Genomic DNA, 19,076 nt, shown 5'->3' with positions numbered 1-19,076 from the left:
AAACTGAAGGAACAAAACAGCACCAGAATCACAGAACTCAAGAATGGACTAACAAGTACCAAAGGGAAAGGGACTGGGGAGGATGGGTGGGTAGGGAGGGATAAGAGGGGGGGAGAAGTAGGGGGGTATTAAGATTAACATGCATGGGGGGTAGGAGAAAAGGGAGGTCTGTACAACACAGAGAAGGCAAGTAGTGATTCTACAACATTTTGCTATGCTGATGGACAGTGACTGTAAAGGCGTTTATAGGGGGAACCTGGTATAGGGGAGAGACTAGTAAACATAATATTCGTCATGTAAGTGTAGATTAGTGATACCAAAAACAAAACAAAACAAAACAAAAAAAAAGTGCAGTTCCCGTGTGGTAACCTCCAATGAGTTCTACACAAGGGTATAAAGGGCATATAAAAGTGTAGGCAAAGGGTCTGTTTGCGTTTATACAGAAGATCAAAGCCTAATTGGGCTACCCCGAAAATGAACTAAGATACGATGTGAAAGAGAATTTCCAACATCCGCACTCTCTGGAAGACTCATGACAGAAGATGATCATCAAAAATCCCCAACAAAGATCCACGCACTGCTACAGCTGTAGATGCACTCATCCCACCAGCTCCTGGACTTGCCATGGGAATGAAGGAGATATCTAAGCTGGCCTGTGCATACAGTAAAACAACAAATTTGACTGGATCTATACTGTTGGAACTCAACCAAAAATTAGGAGAAGTGCAAATTGTAGCGCTCCAAAATCTTACAACTACAGACTATTTACTGTTAAAAGAACATAAGGGATGTGAACATTCCCCAGGAATGGGTTGTTTTAATTTGTCTGATTTCTCTCAGACTGTTCAAGTTCAGTTGGACAATATCAACCATATCATAGATAAGTTTTCACAAATGCCTAAGGTGCCTAAACTGGTTTTCTTGGTTTCACTGGAGATGGCTGGTAATTACAGATATGCTTTGGTTATGTAACTATACTCCTATTATGTTAATGTGTGTGTGCAATTTAAGTAGTAGCTTAAAACCTATACATGCTGAAGTTACTCTACAAGAAAATATGTCAAAGAAATAATCAATCTTCCCATGTTTTCTTCCGCCTGCTACTTCTATAGCTTTTCTTCTTCTTTCCTAATTACAACCCTTAAATAGAATTCGTGCCTCATATCAAATTTACCGAGTATCATAATTCTTCCAAGTGGTAAAGATACCTCAAGACAAATGCTGGGCATAGAAGCTACAGGGCATAAATATGCAAAGAAATAAAAAGCTAACCGTTTCAAACAATAAGACTTCTCTCTCACTTACCAACTTTACATTTCCCTGTATGGCCCCGGAAGGTGACTGGTTAGCCAGAGGCGGGTAAGATTCCTCAAGGGAGGAACAACCTAAGACAGGCACAGTCGCAGGTGGGTCATCAGGTGAGAAATTGGGGATCAACAGAGGTGTGGCTTAGAACCTCACCCCCGCATTCTGAAAGAAATCTTCTGTATACGTGGATGTTTTATTGCCCTGGTCTAGCTTGGATTAACACATAGTCTACAGGCACACACCTGATCATCTACATTTGCTCTCTTACAACACTAAACTATGTTTTCTACCTTTATCTTGTATCTACCTACCACTTCAGCATTTTATTAAAAATAATAATAATAAGGAGAGAAATGTGGTATCCACATATAAATCAAGTATAAAAACCAAATGAGTATTCATATTTGAACTGACTGTTCATTGTTCATAATGCATGAGCAAAACCGAAAGTTTCTGTGATGACTGCCCTTGTACTGTTCACTATGTAACTTATTCATTATGTAAGAATTTGTTCTCCATGTAAGAACTTGTTTGTTATGCCTCAGGAGATTGGAGACTGACGAAAATTAGGCTTGGGGTTGATTAATGATTGTGCACTGAGCATTGACTCCCCTATACAGAACTTTATTGTTGTTAACAACCATTTGATCAATAAATATGAGAGATGCCCTCACAAAAAAAAAAAAAAAAAGGACAGACTTCCAATGGTAAAATAAATAAGTAACCGGGATGTAATGTATAGCATAAGGAATATAGTCAAGATATTGTAACAGCTTGGTAGGGTGATAGCTGGAACCTAGAATTATGTATATAAATGTTTTATCACTGTGTTGTACACTTGAAACTAATGTAATGTAATACTGTGCGTCAACTACCCTTCAATAAAAAATAATTATCTCTAAAAAAAAAAAAAAAAAAAGAAGTTAGATGATCCTCTCAAACTTAAACATTAACATGAGTATATCAGAATCATATAACTGAAATACCATCTTCTACCAGTAGAATACTGGTTCTCTCTTGATTCGTTGTCTAGAGTCAAGTAGAAATAAAGAGAGGAAAGAGCTAATGTTTTTGCAGCAAGTCCGTGCATTGCCTCCTTTGGCAATGTGCATAGAGAAGGCTCACCGCTTAATGGAGTATATTTCAGTGGCCTGTATTATTCTTTAGTTTGGAGATTTATGTATTTTCTATACTAACTTTTTCTAATTCTCTGTATTAACCTCATTTCTTTCTCTTTCTCTTATTATATCATCATATCTGAAGGTAATTAGGTCTTTTTTTTTTTTCTTTGCCTCATAATGATGGAAAAGGGGCTTACAGCAACCAGCACTTCAGTCTCAGAGAGCCGCACTTCTGCTAGCTGTGGCCCCCAAGCCAGAGACCCCAGCCAGCGGCTCAGCCCCTCTCAGAGCCAAGCCGGTGATCCAGTCTGGCCAGGGAGCTCAGTCTTCAGTCTGCCTGGTTTGAGATCCCAGCCAACGTGCTCTTTGGGCCTTGGAGCCCGTTCCATGGCCCCGCCTGGGCAGGAAAGCAAATCCACAGCTCCATGTGATGGCTGAACGTTGTCCCCAGCCCCAACACACAGTTTAGAAGCAGATGCCAGGCAGCCAGGCAGCATATTCTATGGCTTGTTCGGGCAGAAAAGCAAGTTTGGTTGAGAATGAAAAGGTTCAACATTATTAATGATTAGGGAAATGCAAATCAAAACCACAATGAGATATCATCGCCCATTTGTTAGCATGGCTATCATCAAAAAGACAAGAGACAGCAAGTGTTAGTGAGAATGTGGAGAAAAGGGAGCCCTTTTGTGGGAACCTAAATGTTAGGCGCAGCCACAATGGAAAACAGTATGGATTGTCCTCCAGTAATTAAAAGTAGAACTACCATATAATCCAGCAATTCCATTTATGGGTACATATCTGAAAGAAATGAAATCACTATCATAAATAAATATCTGCATGACTGTGTTTACTGAAGCAATATTGACAATAGCCAATAATGGAATGAACTTAAAGGTCCAAGTATGGATGAATGGATAAAGAAAAAGAATAAGCTATATACATATATAATTATATATAATAATACATGTATAATAAATATTATTCAGCCATAAAGATGTTGGAAATTCTGCCACTTGCAACAACATGGATGGACCTTATGGGCATTATGGTAAGTGAGGTAAGTCAGACAGAGAAAGACCAATACTGTGTGATGTCACAAATGTGTGGAATCTAAAGTAGCCAAACTCATGAAAGCAGAGTATAGCTCTTACTAGTTGCCAGGGACTGGATGGTGACATAAATGAAAAGATGCTGATCAAAGGATACAAACTTCTATATATAAAGTGAATGATTTCTGATGATCTGCTGTACTGCACAATATATGCAAACAATATTGTACTTATTGGACTTGAGAGTTGCTAAGAGACTTTAAGAGACCTTAAATGTTCTCCACACACACAAGATAATTATGTGAGGTCATGGATATGTTAACCATCCTTATTGTGATAATCATTTCTCAGTATACACATAGATCAAATTACCACATTGTGAAAAACTTAAACTTACACAATGTTGTGTGTCAATTATGTCCTCAACAAAGCTGTGAGAAAATGCTGCATCATTGCCTCTGGCCTCTGTGTTTTCAGAATAGAAATCCTCTGTCATTCAAGTGGTTTTTTCCATATGGGTAAAATGTGGTTTCTCTCCTGCTGCCTTTAAGATTTTCTTCTTTGTCTTTAGTTCTCAGAAATTTAGCTGTGATTTGGTTTGGCGTAGATTTTTTCAAGTTTATCCTATCTGAGGTTTCCTAAGCTACTTAAATCTGTCAATTGAGGTCTTTGCCAAAGGTGGAAGATTTTCAGCCATTGTTTGTCCAAAATCTTTTTCATCGCCACCTTGTTTGTCCCCTCCTTCCAGGATTCCGGATTCCAATGGTATAAATGTTATATCTACTGCCTGGTCCCACATATCCCTGAGGCTCTGTGCTTTTGGTTTTCTTTTTTTGGTTTAGTTTGGGGTAATTTCTTACCTCTGCTTTTCCTTCCTCTTACCTGTTAACCTTCCCAACCAGCGATCCAGCAATCCTTACACACCCTCCCTTCAGGCCCCTTCTCCCTGCACGTTAAGCTGATGGCCGTTTCCACTCCTGAGGACCACTAACCGAGCCTCATACTTTACTTCCATGAAGCAGCTGTCCTGTAGGAGCTGTCCACCTTCACTCGCTTCAACTTATATTGCAAACCTGCACAAGGCCTGCATGTTTTTCTCTGGCATTAGCTGGTTGGGAAGTCCTGTTTCTTTAATCAGAACTGGTAATAATCAAAGACAAGAAAATGGTTATGGTGAGGGAATACATTTTTAGTATACTCATGGTCCCCTAGACACAGGACACAGCCTGCCCACAGGTCACACAGGGCAGCACCGAGGGCAGAGAAGCAGGTGGATGGAGAGGAGCTGCATGTGGTCACCTTTCCTGTGTATCTCCTGAGAGGATGGGGAAGCCAAGTGAGCAAGCTCCTCAGGACCCAGATTGGATAGCAGGAAAGACTGTGGCAGGCTGTAGACTGTAGGCGTGGCCCCTGTTGTCTAGTTCCTGGGTGAGGAGTGCAGGGGGATAGAGTCACGTGGCATTTCCTTCAAGGCCAGAGCACCAAGAATACAGAAGTGAGAAAATACACTTAATATAATAATGCTAATTGGTCAATGATTTAGAAACAAATATATAGAAAGTTTCTCAGGGCACACTGGGTACTATATCTGGTCTTGGATACCAATTTTTGATAAAGAGTAACTGGAGTCACATTAACCCATTAATTCAAAAGATAATTATATATACACATCAAAAAAATATATCCACATGTAGCTATATTTATACATTATGCATTAGTATGTGTACACTTATGTTCATATACATACAATTTTATTTATGAAATTTGGGCTTAATCATTTGGTGCATCTGTATTATGTGTAAAAATTGTCATTGTTATTACTACTCTAAGTACTGCTATATATGGATAACTTCAGTTGTTTCATAAATGAAGGAAAATTTACCTTTTTAATTCAAGTATTTATTTGTAAAACATTTCTTATGTGTTTGAATCTTGCTATGAATGAATTCCTAACTATTCATTTTTATGCCACTGGTTTTAATAACACCTGTCTGTATGTGCAGATGTGTAAACATTGTATTACATTTTACAAAATATTGGTCTGTAATGAGTCACTCAAAAACTCAGTGGCTTCTAACACTTAGCATTTATTTCTGTGCTCGTGGACACTGATATCAACGATGATTTGGATGTTCCAGTCAGGGTTCAGCTGTGTGGCGCTTCTGCAGGCAAATGAGTTGGTCTCCAGCCTGTGTATGGATTGTGCTTGATCTGGGGCCAAGACGAAAGGTGTGACGGTGAGAACCCAAGGCACGTCACTCTCATAGCAAGTTCCAGGAGGGAACAGATTCCCCCTGAGCAAACTGCACAAGCAAGTGTAAGCCAGGTCTTCTCCCACACAATTGCATGTAATTTCAAATATTGTTAGGTCTTCATAATTCATCAGGTTTTTAATAACCACTAATTTATTTAATTTTTAAGGCATTTGATCTTGGCATTTAAAAATATTATGTTTTTCAATGTTTACAATCTTAAAAGAAATTTTACATTTATTTTGTGTTAATTAGAAAATATATTTGAACGTGTTTTCAACATGTGACTTCAGATAGGATTTCCTTAAATGGAAATGGGAAAAAAAAACTCTCTGGCTAAAGTAAATATGACCTAAAACAGATCATCTTAACCTTATAAAGATCTGATATCTTGTTAAAATGAGGACTTTGCAGTATGTGTCAGGGGGAGCCTGTGGCTTTGCATTTGTAACAAGCTTCCAGGGATGTCGATAATGCTCTGGCTTCTGGAAGGATTTTGACCAGCAAGAGATTTTCATATTAAGGAAAAACAATGCTCCATCCACGTTTTTTCTTTTTTTTTTTATTGAAGAAAGGCTCCCATTTTTTGTCAAATTGCTCCTATATATCTACTACAATTCCCTCATTTTTCTGATCACTCAGCCACCTGATGAAGTTTTCTTGTTATGAATCCTGACTTGATAAAGACAGTTGGGAGCACAGCCAAACACATTCTGGGGCCCTCCTCTAACTGGCAGAATTCTGAGATAGGTTATGCTGGTGACTGTGCAGGCTGTGTGCTGTCCCCGTCATCACCATCACTTGTGGAAGCACACCACCCAGAACCCGCGTCCTCCCTGCTTTCCTCTAGGGCTGCTCGGTGAGGGACCCACCCTCCCTGACGGGGAGTCAGAAGAGGCGGCTTCAACACCAGCCATCAGCACCTGCGGGCAGATGTGCGGACAGAGTGGAGGAGTGGATACTCCCCTGGGGAGGTGAGAGAACATCGGTACCTCCACCAGCGGGCCTCCCACACAGGCCTGAGCCCACACAACTGGGAGCCTCTATCTCCAATGGCATATGTTCTCTGGCTTCTGGGGAGCACCAGGGAATCACCCATTTCTAGTATCTGCTTCTCTTATGATTGTATCCCCAGGCCTTTAAAGGAATGCAATTAGACATGAATGCCCTATAGGAAGCAGTTCCTGCTGGAGATATCTACAGTGGCTTCTCTTCCACTGTATGGATGCTGACTGATGACATAACTCATGCTCCTCTCGGGTAATCATCTCTGAACTCACAACATCAGGAGCAGCATTGTCCCGTCTGTGCTGCTGGGGCTGAGGAGGAAGAAAGACAGTTAGGGAGCTGGAGAGCCTCCTTGCCCTCCTACCAAACCCCCCAGTGCCCTTCATAGCCTAGCTGCTTCCGAGAAATGCTCTCAGCGATGGAGGAGCCAGGAGCGCAGCTGGGGCAGCCCAGCCTCTCACCCCTGCTGCCCTGGGGCTTTATGTGCTGGCCTGTGACACCGTGGGAGGCAAACTTCCTTTGTTGACAGTAGTAAGTTGCAAAGTCTTCAGGCTCCAGACCATTGATGGTTAGGGTAAAATCTGTTCCAGACCCACTGCCACTGAACCTCACAGGGACCCCCGAGACGGTCTGGGAAGCATACTTTACAAGGCGCTTCAAAACCTGGTCTGGTTTCTGCTGGTACCAGGGCAGGAAGCTGCTAATGCCCCGGCCGGCCCAGCAACTGACGGTGGCTCTCTGCCCTGGAGTCCCAGGCAGGAAGGCTGGCGGCTCGGTCAGCACAGTCTCACCACTGGAGGTTGAAACACACACGAACCATAAGTGGAACACGACTAGTATATAAGGAAGTCACCATTAAGTCACCTAGTTATGTGGGGGAAGGAATATTATTTACTTTTTATAATTTCAGACTTAATCAGAGAGCTAAATTCATTTGGTGAAGTATTTGCAATGTAGAATGAAAATCACTGATTGAAGTAACAGACCACTTTTCTCTCTGCCCCACTTTCTACCCTGGAACCCGGAGGAGCAGGAGCCCTGGGGGCTGTGGGGGAGTCACCGCCCTGTGGCTGTGACCCCGTCATTTGTTCATGGCACATCTGCAGGGAAAGGCTCTTCTCAGATTCTGAGACAGGATACTTCAGGGATAAGAGGAAGGACATATGCAAATTATGGGGCTTTTGCGTGAGTCTAAATGCACAAAGATTATGTTAGTGAGGACTGTGTTCCCCCTTAGACCTTCTCTGTGCACTGAGTCTCCCTCTCCTGGCCATCTGCTGATGAGAGCTCAGGAGGTCTTGAAAGAACTGCATGCTTGCTACAAGGTCCGCCCGCAGAGTGAGGATACACAGTGCAGGGCAGTCCTCTGTATGGCCGGCACTCACCTGCAGTGAAGAGCAGGTCACAGCCTCCATCTTCATCCAGGGAGAGCTTACGTCTCTTGCTCTCTGTCACATTTCATTCCAGGAAGCATCACACAGCACCACACTTTACTGAACATCACATTAATTAGACATGATGAGCAAGAAAAGGCAAGGACTTAGATGCCTTGGAAAAGCCCAACAGGAGTGGGCTGCAGATCCTACAAACACTATGGGCCCACCTCATTGGTGAATGAGTCAGGGGTCCACATATCTAAGGGATGTAGACACAGCCCCTTCAAGCTAAAGGACAAATAATTGCAGCCTGTCCTCACACTGAGAAGGAAGCACAGTGTTTTTAGGCATCTTGGTGGTGTTGAGACTATACATCCCGCACCTGGACAAACCACACCATTCCATTTATCAGCTAACTTTGATGTCACAGGTTTGGAGTGGGCCCTGAGCCAGGGGGGATCTGATTCATGTTTAGGTGGTGATGCCATGGCTCTGTCACCTGGGCCATATGTCGTCCCCTGGGATAGATGCACCTGTGGCAGGTAAGGACACAGTGTGGTCTCTCTGGCAAGCCAACACAGAGGCACAGCATAGACTTCTGGGGTCCTACAGCCAAATCCAGCCCCTCTCAAACACACCTTCTTTGCTGTTCAAAAAGAAGCCCCCAGAGTAGCACAGGGCCCTGGTAGACATGTCCATGGCACTTTACATAACTGTGTGACTGAGCTGCCCATCATTAAGTGGGAAATGTCAGATACAGCACCTCCTGAGATGGGGTGGGGCTCAGCAACACTCAATTCTGGCAGGAGAGGAGCTCTAGCATTGGACGCAGGCAGATTCACAGGCTCCCTTAATGTACTCGCACAGCAGCAGCATCCCCAAGACACTTGCCACTCCTGCCCAATGCCTCAGCCTCAGCTCACACTTTTGGCCTTATGAAGGTTAATATTCACATGTTTTCTCATTTCTGTATTCTTGGTGCTCTGGCCTTGCCGCTCCCAAGGTTAGCCAGTTCCTGGAGATAGTAAATACTTGCCTGAGAGCAGCCCTTGATAGGCAAAACAGACAATCCTGGTCCAAATCCTCACCTGCATCCTTGTATTGGGACCTGCACTGTGACCCTACCCCCTGCCCTCCTCACTCAGGAACTAGACAACAGGGGCACGCCCACAAGCTGCAGCCTGCCGCAGCCTCTCCAGCTGTCCGATCTGAGGCCTGAGGAGTTTGCTCACTTGGCTTCCCCATCCTCTCAGGAGATACACAGGAAGGGTGACCTCATGCAGCTCCTCTCCGTCCCCCTGCTCCTCTGCCCTCGGTGCCGCCCTGTGTGACCTGTGGGCAGGCTGTGTCCTGTGTCTAGGGGACCATGAGTGAACTAAATCTTATTCCCTCACTGTAATCATTTTCTTGTCTTTTGTTCTTACCAGTTCTGATTAAAGAAACAGGGCTTCCCAACCAGCTAATGCCAGAGAAAAATGTGCAGACCTTGTCCAGGTTTGCACTGCAGGTTGGGGTGAGTGAAGGCAGACAGCTCCCACAGGACAGCTGCCTCATGGAGGACTGTGAAGTACAAGGCTTAGTTAGTGGTCCTCAGGAGTGGAAATGGCCATCAGCTTAACGTGCAGGGAGAAGGGGCCTGAAGGGAGGGTGTGTAAGGATTGCTGGATCGCTGGTTGGGAAGGTTAGCAGGTCCGAGGAGGGGAGAGCAGAGGTACCAAACTATCCCAAACTGAACCAAAAAGAGAAAATAAACCAAAAAGGAAAAATAAAAAATAAAAAAGGACAGAGCCTCAGAGATATGTGGGACCAGAAGGAGGATGCAACATTTGTTGGTTGGGATCCTGGAAGGAGGGGACAAACAGGGTCACAATGAAGATTTTGGACAAACGATGGCTGAAAATCTTCCACCTTTGGCAAAGACCTCATTTGACAGATTTAAGTAGCTTAGGAAACCCACCACAGGATAAACTTAAGAAATCTATGCCAAATCATGTCACAGCTAAATTTCTGAAAACTAAAGACAAAATAAACAATCCTGAAGGCAGCAGGAGATAAATCACACTTTACCCACAGGTGAAAACCACTTGAGTGACAGAGGATTCCTATTCCGAAAACTTGGAGGCCAGAAGGCAATCATGCAACATTTTCCCACAGATTTGTGGAGGACATAATTGACATATCACATCGTGCAAATTTAAGTTTTACACAATGTGATAATTTGATGAATGTGTATACTGAGAAATGATGATCACAATAAGGATGGTTAATATATGCACGATCTCACATGATTATCTTGTATATGTGTGTTATGAGAACATTTAAAATCTAGTCTCTTAGCAACTCTCAAGTGCAATAAATACAATATTGATCACTGTAGTCACCATGCTGTACAGTAGATCATCAGAAATTATTCAGCTTAAATACAGAAGTTTGCATCCTTTTTCAACATATTTCCATTTATCTCATCATCCAGCCACTGGCAACCAGAAACCTCTGTTTGTTTCCTTGTGTGGTACTTTAGATTCAACATTTTCTGTATCATACAATATTGTCTGATATTGTGTCATACATTTTATCTGCTATTGTACAATAATATCATATCATACAATATTGCGTGACTTCACTAATACCAGTATTAATATTAGCACCAGCCTATTGTAATTGACTGAATGGTTTCCCATTGCATATATATACAATGATTTCATTCTTCATTCATCCATTTAAGTAACACTGCATTGAACACTGTGGTGCATGCATCTTTTTAAATTAGTGTTTTGACTTTGTTTGGATAAATACTCGGAAGTGGAATAGCTGGATCATATGGGAGTTCTATTTTTAATTTTTTGAGGAACCTCTACACTGTTTTCCACAGTGGCCTCAGCAGTTTCCATTCCCAACAACAAATACATGAGGATTTCTCTTCCTCCATATGCTCTCCAACTTGCTACTTTGTGTCTATTTGATAACAGCCATTTTAATAGGTATGAGGTGATATCTCACTGAGGTTTGCTTTCCATTTTCCTGATAATTCATGATATTGAAATCTTTTCATGTGCCTATTGGCCATCTATAAGTCTTCTTTGGAAAAATATGTCTTTACATACTGTGCCCATTTCTTTAATTGGATTGTTTGGTTTTTTTCCTATTGAGTTGATTGAGTTCTTTATATGTTTTGGATATCAGTCCCTTTTCAGATACATGATTTGCACATATTTTCACTCATGCAATAGGTTGCCTTTTTAGTTTGCTGATGGTTTCCTTTTCTGTGCAGAAGCTTTTTAGTTTGATGAAGTCCAACTTTTTAATTTTGCTTTTGCATCAGATTCAAAAAGTCAACACCAAGACCCATGTAAATGAGCTTATCATCTAAGCTTTCCTGTAGAAGTTTTATGGTTTCAGGTCCCACATTCAAGTCCGGAATCCAGTTTGAGTTATTTTTGTGTATGATCAAGATAGTTGCCTAGTTTCATTCTTTCATGTATGGCTGTCCAGTTTCCCCAAAATGACTGATTGAGGAAATCATCCTTTCCCCATTGTGTATTCTTGCCTCCTTTTTCATAAAGTAATTGACTTTGGATTTATTTCTGGGCTCTCTATTCTGTTCCACTGATCTGTGTGTCTTTTTCATGCCGCTACCATACTGTTTTGACTACTGTAGTTTTGTAGTATAGTTTGAAGTCAGGAGTATGATGCCCCTGGTTCTTCTTTCTCAAGATTTCTTTGACTATTTGGGGCTGTTCTGTGGTTCTATACACATTTCATGATTTTTGTTCTAAGCCAGTGAACAATGCCATTGGAATTTTGATGGGGATTGCACTGTATCTGTATATGGCTTTGGATAATATGGACATTTTAACAATATTAAATTTTCCAATCAATGAGCTCAAGATATCTTCTCACTTATTAGTTTTTTCTTCAGTTTCTTTCACCACCGCCTTATAATTTTCAGTTTTTAGATTTTTGTTTGGTTACATTTATTCCTATGTATTACTTTCTTTTTGATGCAATTTTACAGGGAATTTTCTTAATTTGTCTTTCTGATAGTTCATTTTTAGTGTATAGAAATACAACTGGTTTTTGTACATTGATTTTTACTCTATAATTTTTCTGAATTCATTAATTAGTTCTAATACTTTTTCATATAGTTTTTAGGGTTTTATAAATATAAAATTTTTCATCTGCAAATAGTGACAGTTTACTTCATCCTCTCTAATTTCCATGGCTTTTATTTCTTTTTCTTGCATAATTATTATGGCTAGGACTTCCAATACTATGTTGAATAAAAATGTCAATAGTGGGCATCCTTGTCTTGTTGCTGATGTTCAAGGAAAAGATTTTACCCTTCCACCATTAAGCATGATGTTAGCTTTGGGCTTTCTATATATTTAATTCCTTGCAGGTATTTTTGAATTTAGTTTGCTAATATTTTTTTGAGGATTTTTGTATGTACGCTTTTTAGGATATTGGCCTACAATTTAATTTTCTTGTGGTAGACTTGTCTGGTTTTGATATCAGGGTAATGTTGGTCTCATAAAGTGAGTTTGAAAGCATCTCTCCTCTTAAGATTTTTGGAAGTTTGAGACGAATAGGAATTAAGTCTTCTTTGAGTGTTTGATGGAATTCAGCAGTAAAGCTCTTTGGTGCTAGACTTTTGTTTTGGGATGTATGGGATTATTGATTGAAGGAGATGTAATTTATCATGAGTAATAGATTGTAGAACACATGTGAACATATACTGCTAGTTCAAGTATATGGACCACTACTGCTATCAATTTTGCTACTATTATTTTTATTCCAAAATGTGGTTGTATGTGTGTGTGTGTGTTTCTGATACGTTCCACCTTCTGAACATATTCTTGATTTTGTCCTCTCTCAGAGTTGTAACTAAGATAAAAAAATAATTGAATTTATGCTTTAGATTTCTTCTACCTCCTCACTTTGACTTCCACTGTGGTAGTTCCTTGCTAAGGGAAGCTTTAGCAAGGATGCCAACAGATCCTCTTGTTAAATGTTCTTTGCACTAGATGGGATTCATTCCTCACATTCTATCAAGAAGTCTGAGATTTTCTCCATATGGTCAAGCTCCAGTAATAAGCATTCTTGGCAGGTCACTGCAGTCTGCTGTTGAAAGCAGTATCTGCTCTGGAAAGGCCCATCTACCGTTCTGCATTTCAGCTGTAGAAATGGCTTGGAATCAGCATCCTCAGTACTGAGGAGTCTACCAAGTAGCAATTGAGAGCTTTGGAAGGATAAAATAAAGAGGTTCTGGAGGAGAGAACACACATGTCCTTTTTTCTCCTGTAAACAACACTCTTAGTTAAGGATTAGATAAAGATAAGCACATAAAGGAGGAGTCACTCTAAATGTGAGGCACATGAAGTATAAATGCTTGTCCCTTGTACCCAAATGAACTTCATTTTTTAAAGAAAAATGGAAAAGGATAAAATGGAAAATGGTTCTTCTTTCTAAAAATTAAAATACAAATGTGCTCTGATAAAACTGTGTCTGGGTGATTTTCATATATAGTGTCCGAGTATAGATCTGTCACTCCCTTGTGTCGCAGGTGGTTTCATGCTCCACGAACATGATGAAATGAACAACCAGTGTCTGTGATCAGGAGATGATTTGACACCTGATAATTAGTGAGACTACAACTGACTTTGTTTTTCTAGAAACATGAGTGATAAGCTGTACTCATTTGTTCTCACTTCCTCTGACTCTGCTCATGCTGAATGCTAAGGATATAGTAAAGGATCTGCACACCAATTACCCTATTTATCCTGAGCAATGACTTCACTCCAGGGAAGGATCTCAGAGGGAGTGGAGTAGGAACAACTGCAGAAATGTTATTTGTTTGTTTTTTGTCTGCTCCTCCCCAAGTGAAAGCTCTATGGGGTCAAGGGTTCTGATGGAGTTCACAATACCCTATGCCTAGGGGAGTTCATGATACTGCTATTTGTGTAATTCTATAAATATGTTTGATTTGGAGCAAGAATAAATTCAAAAGTGTTCTAGCAGTTCTGGGGCTGAAGCTATTTCACTTATTACCTCCCAGGGGGAGCTGTGCCACCTTAGACTGATGGGAGACAGAAAGCTGAGAGGACTTCAAATGACATTGGAGAAACAGGGCTGACTTAGAGATTAGTGACTAGGGTGATTCCTATTAAAGTCTGTATTGGTTGTATTGAGATGCTTATGAGTTGCTCAAGAGAACTTCAAAGAGGGATTTAAACTCAAAAGAGTCTGAGATCAAGACATAAATGTGTGCAGTATATCCTCATTCTGTCCTGGGACATGAATACATTTCATGTACTGGCAGCATCTTTACAGGTTCCAAATGTGCTCTGCATACCTCCTCACAATTACATATAGTCTATTATAAGCTAGGTTTTCATGTTTCCTTAAGCTGGTTTTAAAAAAATAGAGTGGATATTAAAAATATTAAACATTCAGGAATTTTTCTGGACTGTATTGAAAATCATAATGTTAAGTTGCTTTCAGGCCTTGTGTGGGCATACCAGCACATTTCCTGGGTGATGGTATTTTTGTGTCCTTCTTCCCACTATTTGCCTTCTCAGCTCATTGAACAGGCACTGCGCACTCACACTCCCTGCTGCTTTGCATGTGCTCTTGGGGGCCCAGCTGGCTGCTCATCTCTATTAAACCAAGAGGTTTGCTGCAGGTGGGGCCTGAGGGTCAGACGGGTGCACAGCAGCAGGATGGTGCCCCAGCTCCAGCTCCTCATCTTCCTGGCCTTCTGGGCCTCAGGTGAGAGCTGTAGAGGAAAAATGACTCAATAAAATCAGAAAGAGATTATACCATGCAGAATGAATAGAACATTTTATCTAAAACAGTGTCATTGTTCATGATAAATACAAAAACCTACATTGTTTAGATGCCAAAATTTTTGATGTATTATTGATGCAATGTATGGTCACTTGTTTGCAGGCATCTCTGGGGACATCGTGATGACCCAGTCTCCAGGCTCCCTGGCTGTGTCTGTAGGAGAGAGGGTCACCATCAACTGCAAGTCCAGCCAGAGTCTTCTGTCTAGCTCCAACCAGAAGAACTACTTAGCCTGGTACCAGCAGAAGCCTGGGCAGGCTCCTAAACTGCTCATTTACTGGGCATCCACCCGGGAATCTGGGGTCCCCGATCGGTTCAGTGGCAGTGGGTCCGGGACAGATTTCACTCTCACCATCAGCAGCGCACAGGCTGAGGATGTGGCAGCTTATTACTGCCAGCAGCATTATAGCTATCCTCCCACAGTGCTTCAGCCTCGAACACAAACCTCATCCCCAGGGCGTCCCCAGGGCCACAGGCCAGTGCATCTCTGCTACACCAGCTGCTCCCTTTCTGCACAGCCCTGTGTCCCCACAGCTGAATGAGAGGCTCGCATCCATCCTTGATCAGGGAAAAATGTTCTGATTAGCCTGTGTGTCTTGCACAAGGAAGTCATTCTAGGAAGTCTCTGTAATGACATTTGTGTATCCTTTTCTCCATTGTTCTGCTGTTTTTCATTACTTGAAACTGTGCTTTCCCCTTCAGATGGATTTATATTCCTGACCCAGCCATGGCTGCAGCTGCATCTTGTAGAGAAGGGCTTAGTGTACATCATGCTGTGATGGGTCAGCTGCCCTGCCCTGTGCCCGAATGACTCTGAACTTGTCATTTTACTCATTCCTGTGTCCCCAGCTCCCATTCTCACTCCCTGGCCTTGGGAGCTTCCCAGGGTGCAATGCTCAGTCCCTTATTTTCAGGCACTTCCCCATCAGGCCTTAGCCTGCTTCTCTAACTCATCTGCCCCCAGCATGCTGGGCATCTCCTATTCTGAGTCTCCGCATTTCCAACTCATGGTTTCTGTTTCTGAACTGGCTTCTTTACTCCATTCCATTCTTCTGGGTCCTTTTTTTTTGTTTGTTTTTACAAATAACATTCTCATATTCCATTTCTTCCTGGTACTGATTTTACAATTATGAACCATGGTCCTCTATATCCCTGACAGGATGGTAACCACCTCTGTGAACACTAAATGTGGGCCCCCCTCTCTGCAACTTTAGATGCATGAATTATTGATCACCTACTGACTTTGAATAATTAAGTCTAAGGGATAGTTTTCAATCCTTATGTTGTTTGACCACTCTCTCTTATTTGGTACAATTATCAGTATACTCATGTGGAGACAGTATTTTAGGTGATTGACAAATGTTTGAACATATAGTGGGCTGCACTGTGATTTTTGTGTTTATGGGGACAGGGTGAAAAGTGCCTCCAAATGCTTGTTTAATGACCAGTACTTCAGGCCACAGAAGCATACTTTGGGGGTGCTTTAGGATGCAGGTTCCAATATCCCAAGTCTGGAAATGATGCTCTGAATTTCAATTAATATCTGGGGAAAACATATATTACACAATACTCTCAGGATTCCAATGTCTACTCAAGCTTGAGAAACAGTAGTTATGAAAAAATAATGTTGATTGAAAGCAGACAGGTGTACATTCAAGCCGGATTATAGATTTATTGTTGCTAAGAAAAACTCCTTCCTATCTTCTGTGCCTCAAACTACTGATGTCCAAAAGGATATATAAGGCACCATTTACCAAATAATGAAACTCAATAAATGTGATCGTATATGAATATCAAAATGTTTGTGCCACTCAGTGCATTGTTCAAAAGTGAATTTCTTTTCTGTGCTTATTAATGGTCTGCATTTGCAACTCTTTCCTTGGCTTATGTCATAATTTATCCCAATAACTTCTTTAACCTTTCTGATACACTTTTTTTCTTCATTAAACTATTGATATGAGGACATACATGACTTCAAAGAGAGAGGGGGTGATAGGTGCCATGGTTTAATGGCATGATACTCAGATCTGAGCATCCTTAGGGGTGAAGGAGGAGAATGGTCTGGGAGGGGCCGCGGGCAGCAAGGAAGCACACTTATTGGCACCATGTAGTCAGTGGTCTTAGGATGCGGGAGAGGAAACGACCCCATGAGAGGGCGGCAGGGGAATGAGCTTCCTCAGGGAGAGCCAGGTTGTGGAGGTGAGGAGAAACTTCAGAGAAAGGGTTGAGCTTTTTAGGTCTGAGGTAACCAATATACCTCAACTTCTCATCACGTGCGGCTATTCAGATTTAAGTTTAAAATGATTAAAATGTAAAAAAAAAAAAAGATTAAAATGTATAAATAAAAAAATAAGTCCTCGGGTATGCTGGGCACATATCAAATGTTCAATAACCACAGGGAGCTAGTCTCTGGGCTCCAAATGCCGCTGCGCTGCTCAGCACACACGGAGAGCACGTCCTTAGCTGCATGTGTTCTACTGGGCAGTGCTGTTCAAGAGATGTTGTTACAGCAAAGGAGAAATTTCACTGATGTTTCAAATATTGGTAGTGGAAGTTCACGGAGGGGAGAAAGATGGGGAAGAAGGAACTTTATTTTAATGACTGATTTTTAAGAATATACATTCTTTACGTCTCAAGGCACGAATGTCCCAATTCTTGATCGGCAACTTGTTTGATGAGCTTCCCTTACACAAGTCACAATTCTTGATTTTTCTATGGTGCACAGTAACATTTTGCTCCAAACTTGTCTGTACTGAGAGTGCTTGCTATACAAACAGATAACTGGAAAAAGCAAGTTTTCTATCATCATGGTGACTAGGGAAGCCATTGACCTAGCACCTTCTTACTCCTGGGCCAAAGGCTGACATGTGGACCCAAATCTTTTGTACTTCTCTTCAGGGTTCCAAGCTATGCAGCTACAAATACTCAGTGCAGGTGACAGAGCACATCAGTGGGCCCAGAGACACGCGTATGTGTGGGCTGCAGTGAGGAGGGCAGTTGGGAGGGGATGTTGGTCTGCTTGGACTGGCCCATGCTTCATATGGCCGAGACCTACATCCTTGGAGTTCAGCGTGACTTTTCTTTAAAGCTGTGCCAAACATTTTTAACAGACACCTGGATTCCATCTCCACTGTTTGTTTAGGGTCTGCTGGGCCTCAGCTAACATGTCACTGCATTTTCCATCTCCACCAACAGAACCACTTGGCCTCTGCCAGACCACTTCTAAGGGCAGAATAAGTTTTCAGAAGCTTCCTCTGCTGGGTTGCATGAATGCCTCAGATGACCATCGGTTTCCTTACACAGGACTGTTAATAAATCTGTAATCACTGTAAACAAAAAAAAAAAAGGTTCTCACTGGTCTACTCTTCCATGAAACCTGCAGTGGGTCAGAGTTCAAAGAAGGAAGCCAGGCAGGAGTCCCATCCACTCTGTGAGTTTCCCTGGGAAGCATGGCTGGGCTTCTTCCTGCTTTCATATCATCAGCACACAATCTCATTACCATCTGCAGCTTTATCAGTTGTAAGCAAAAGAGCAGAAAAATTGTCCAGTATTTGTTGTCTCCTATATTCCTTTCATGTTCCCATTTCCTGCCATCTGTCCATGGTGTTAAAATTATTATATTCTGAAGAGGAAACAGAAATCTCATATATCTTGTCCCTCGCTGATATACAGTTAAATTCTGTGCTTTCTATTTTCCAGCTTATGTTTTTATTTTAAAACAAAATTTTTGGAATTTTAAAACTCATTTTAACTCTCAGAAAAAGTCATTGAGGAAAATTGAAAACTTTTTTTATTACCATCTTTTGCCTCCTGGGAAGGTACCAAAGTCTATGTGGAAATTCAAAAACCAAGGCTTTACTATTTGTTCTCAGCCACTCGCCCTGAGGTGAACCTGTGTACAATACGTCCCTGGACCAGCTTCATACAGTGGGAGGATAAGTACTGAAAAGGATGAGTAGAAAGTGGGAAACCTGGGAAAATACCAGTTTAAGACCCTGACCAACAACTACCTCTAAAGATGCCCTGGGACCTGCCTGAGCCCAGCAGCTGTGCAGCCTGGGGTCCCAGGAATCTCCCTGTTCTCTGGTGGTTATGGAGATGGACAGACATGATGAG

General features: G+C 41.7%; 1 gene segment (V, D, J or C); it reads left to right on the top strand.

Annotated features, from left to right (window-relative positions):
• The first annotated feature begins 14,727 nt into the window (after window positions 1–14,727).
• Window positions 14,728–15,502, top strand: LOC130682675 (immunoglobulin kappa variable 4-1-like). The segment is given in 2 exon segments: window positions 14,728–14,882; window positions 15,063–15,502. Coding segments are annotated over 2 exon segments (489 nt in total).
• The last annotated feature ends 3,574 nt before the right edge of the window (window positions 15,503–19,076 follow it).

The sequence above is a fragment of the Manis pentadactyla genome, chromosome 2 (assembly GCF_030020395.1).
Source record: "Manis pentadactyla isolate mManPen7 chromosome 2, mManPen7.hap1, whole genome shotgun sequence".
NCBI lineage: Eukaryota > Metazoa > Chordata > Mammalia > Pholidota > Manidae > Manis > Manis pentadactyla.
Note: the sequence above shows the minus strand (reverse complement) of the source record. Positions and strands in the feature narration are given on the sequence as shown.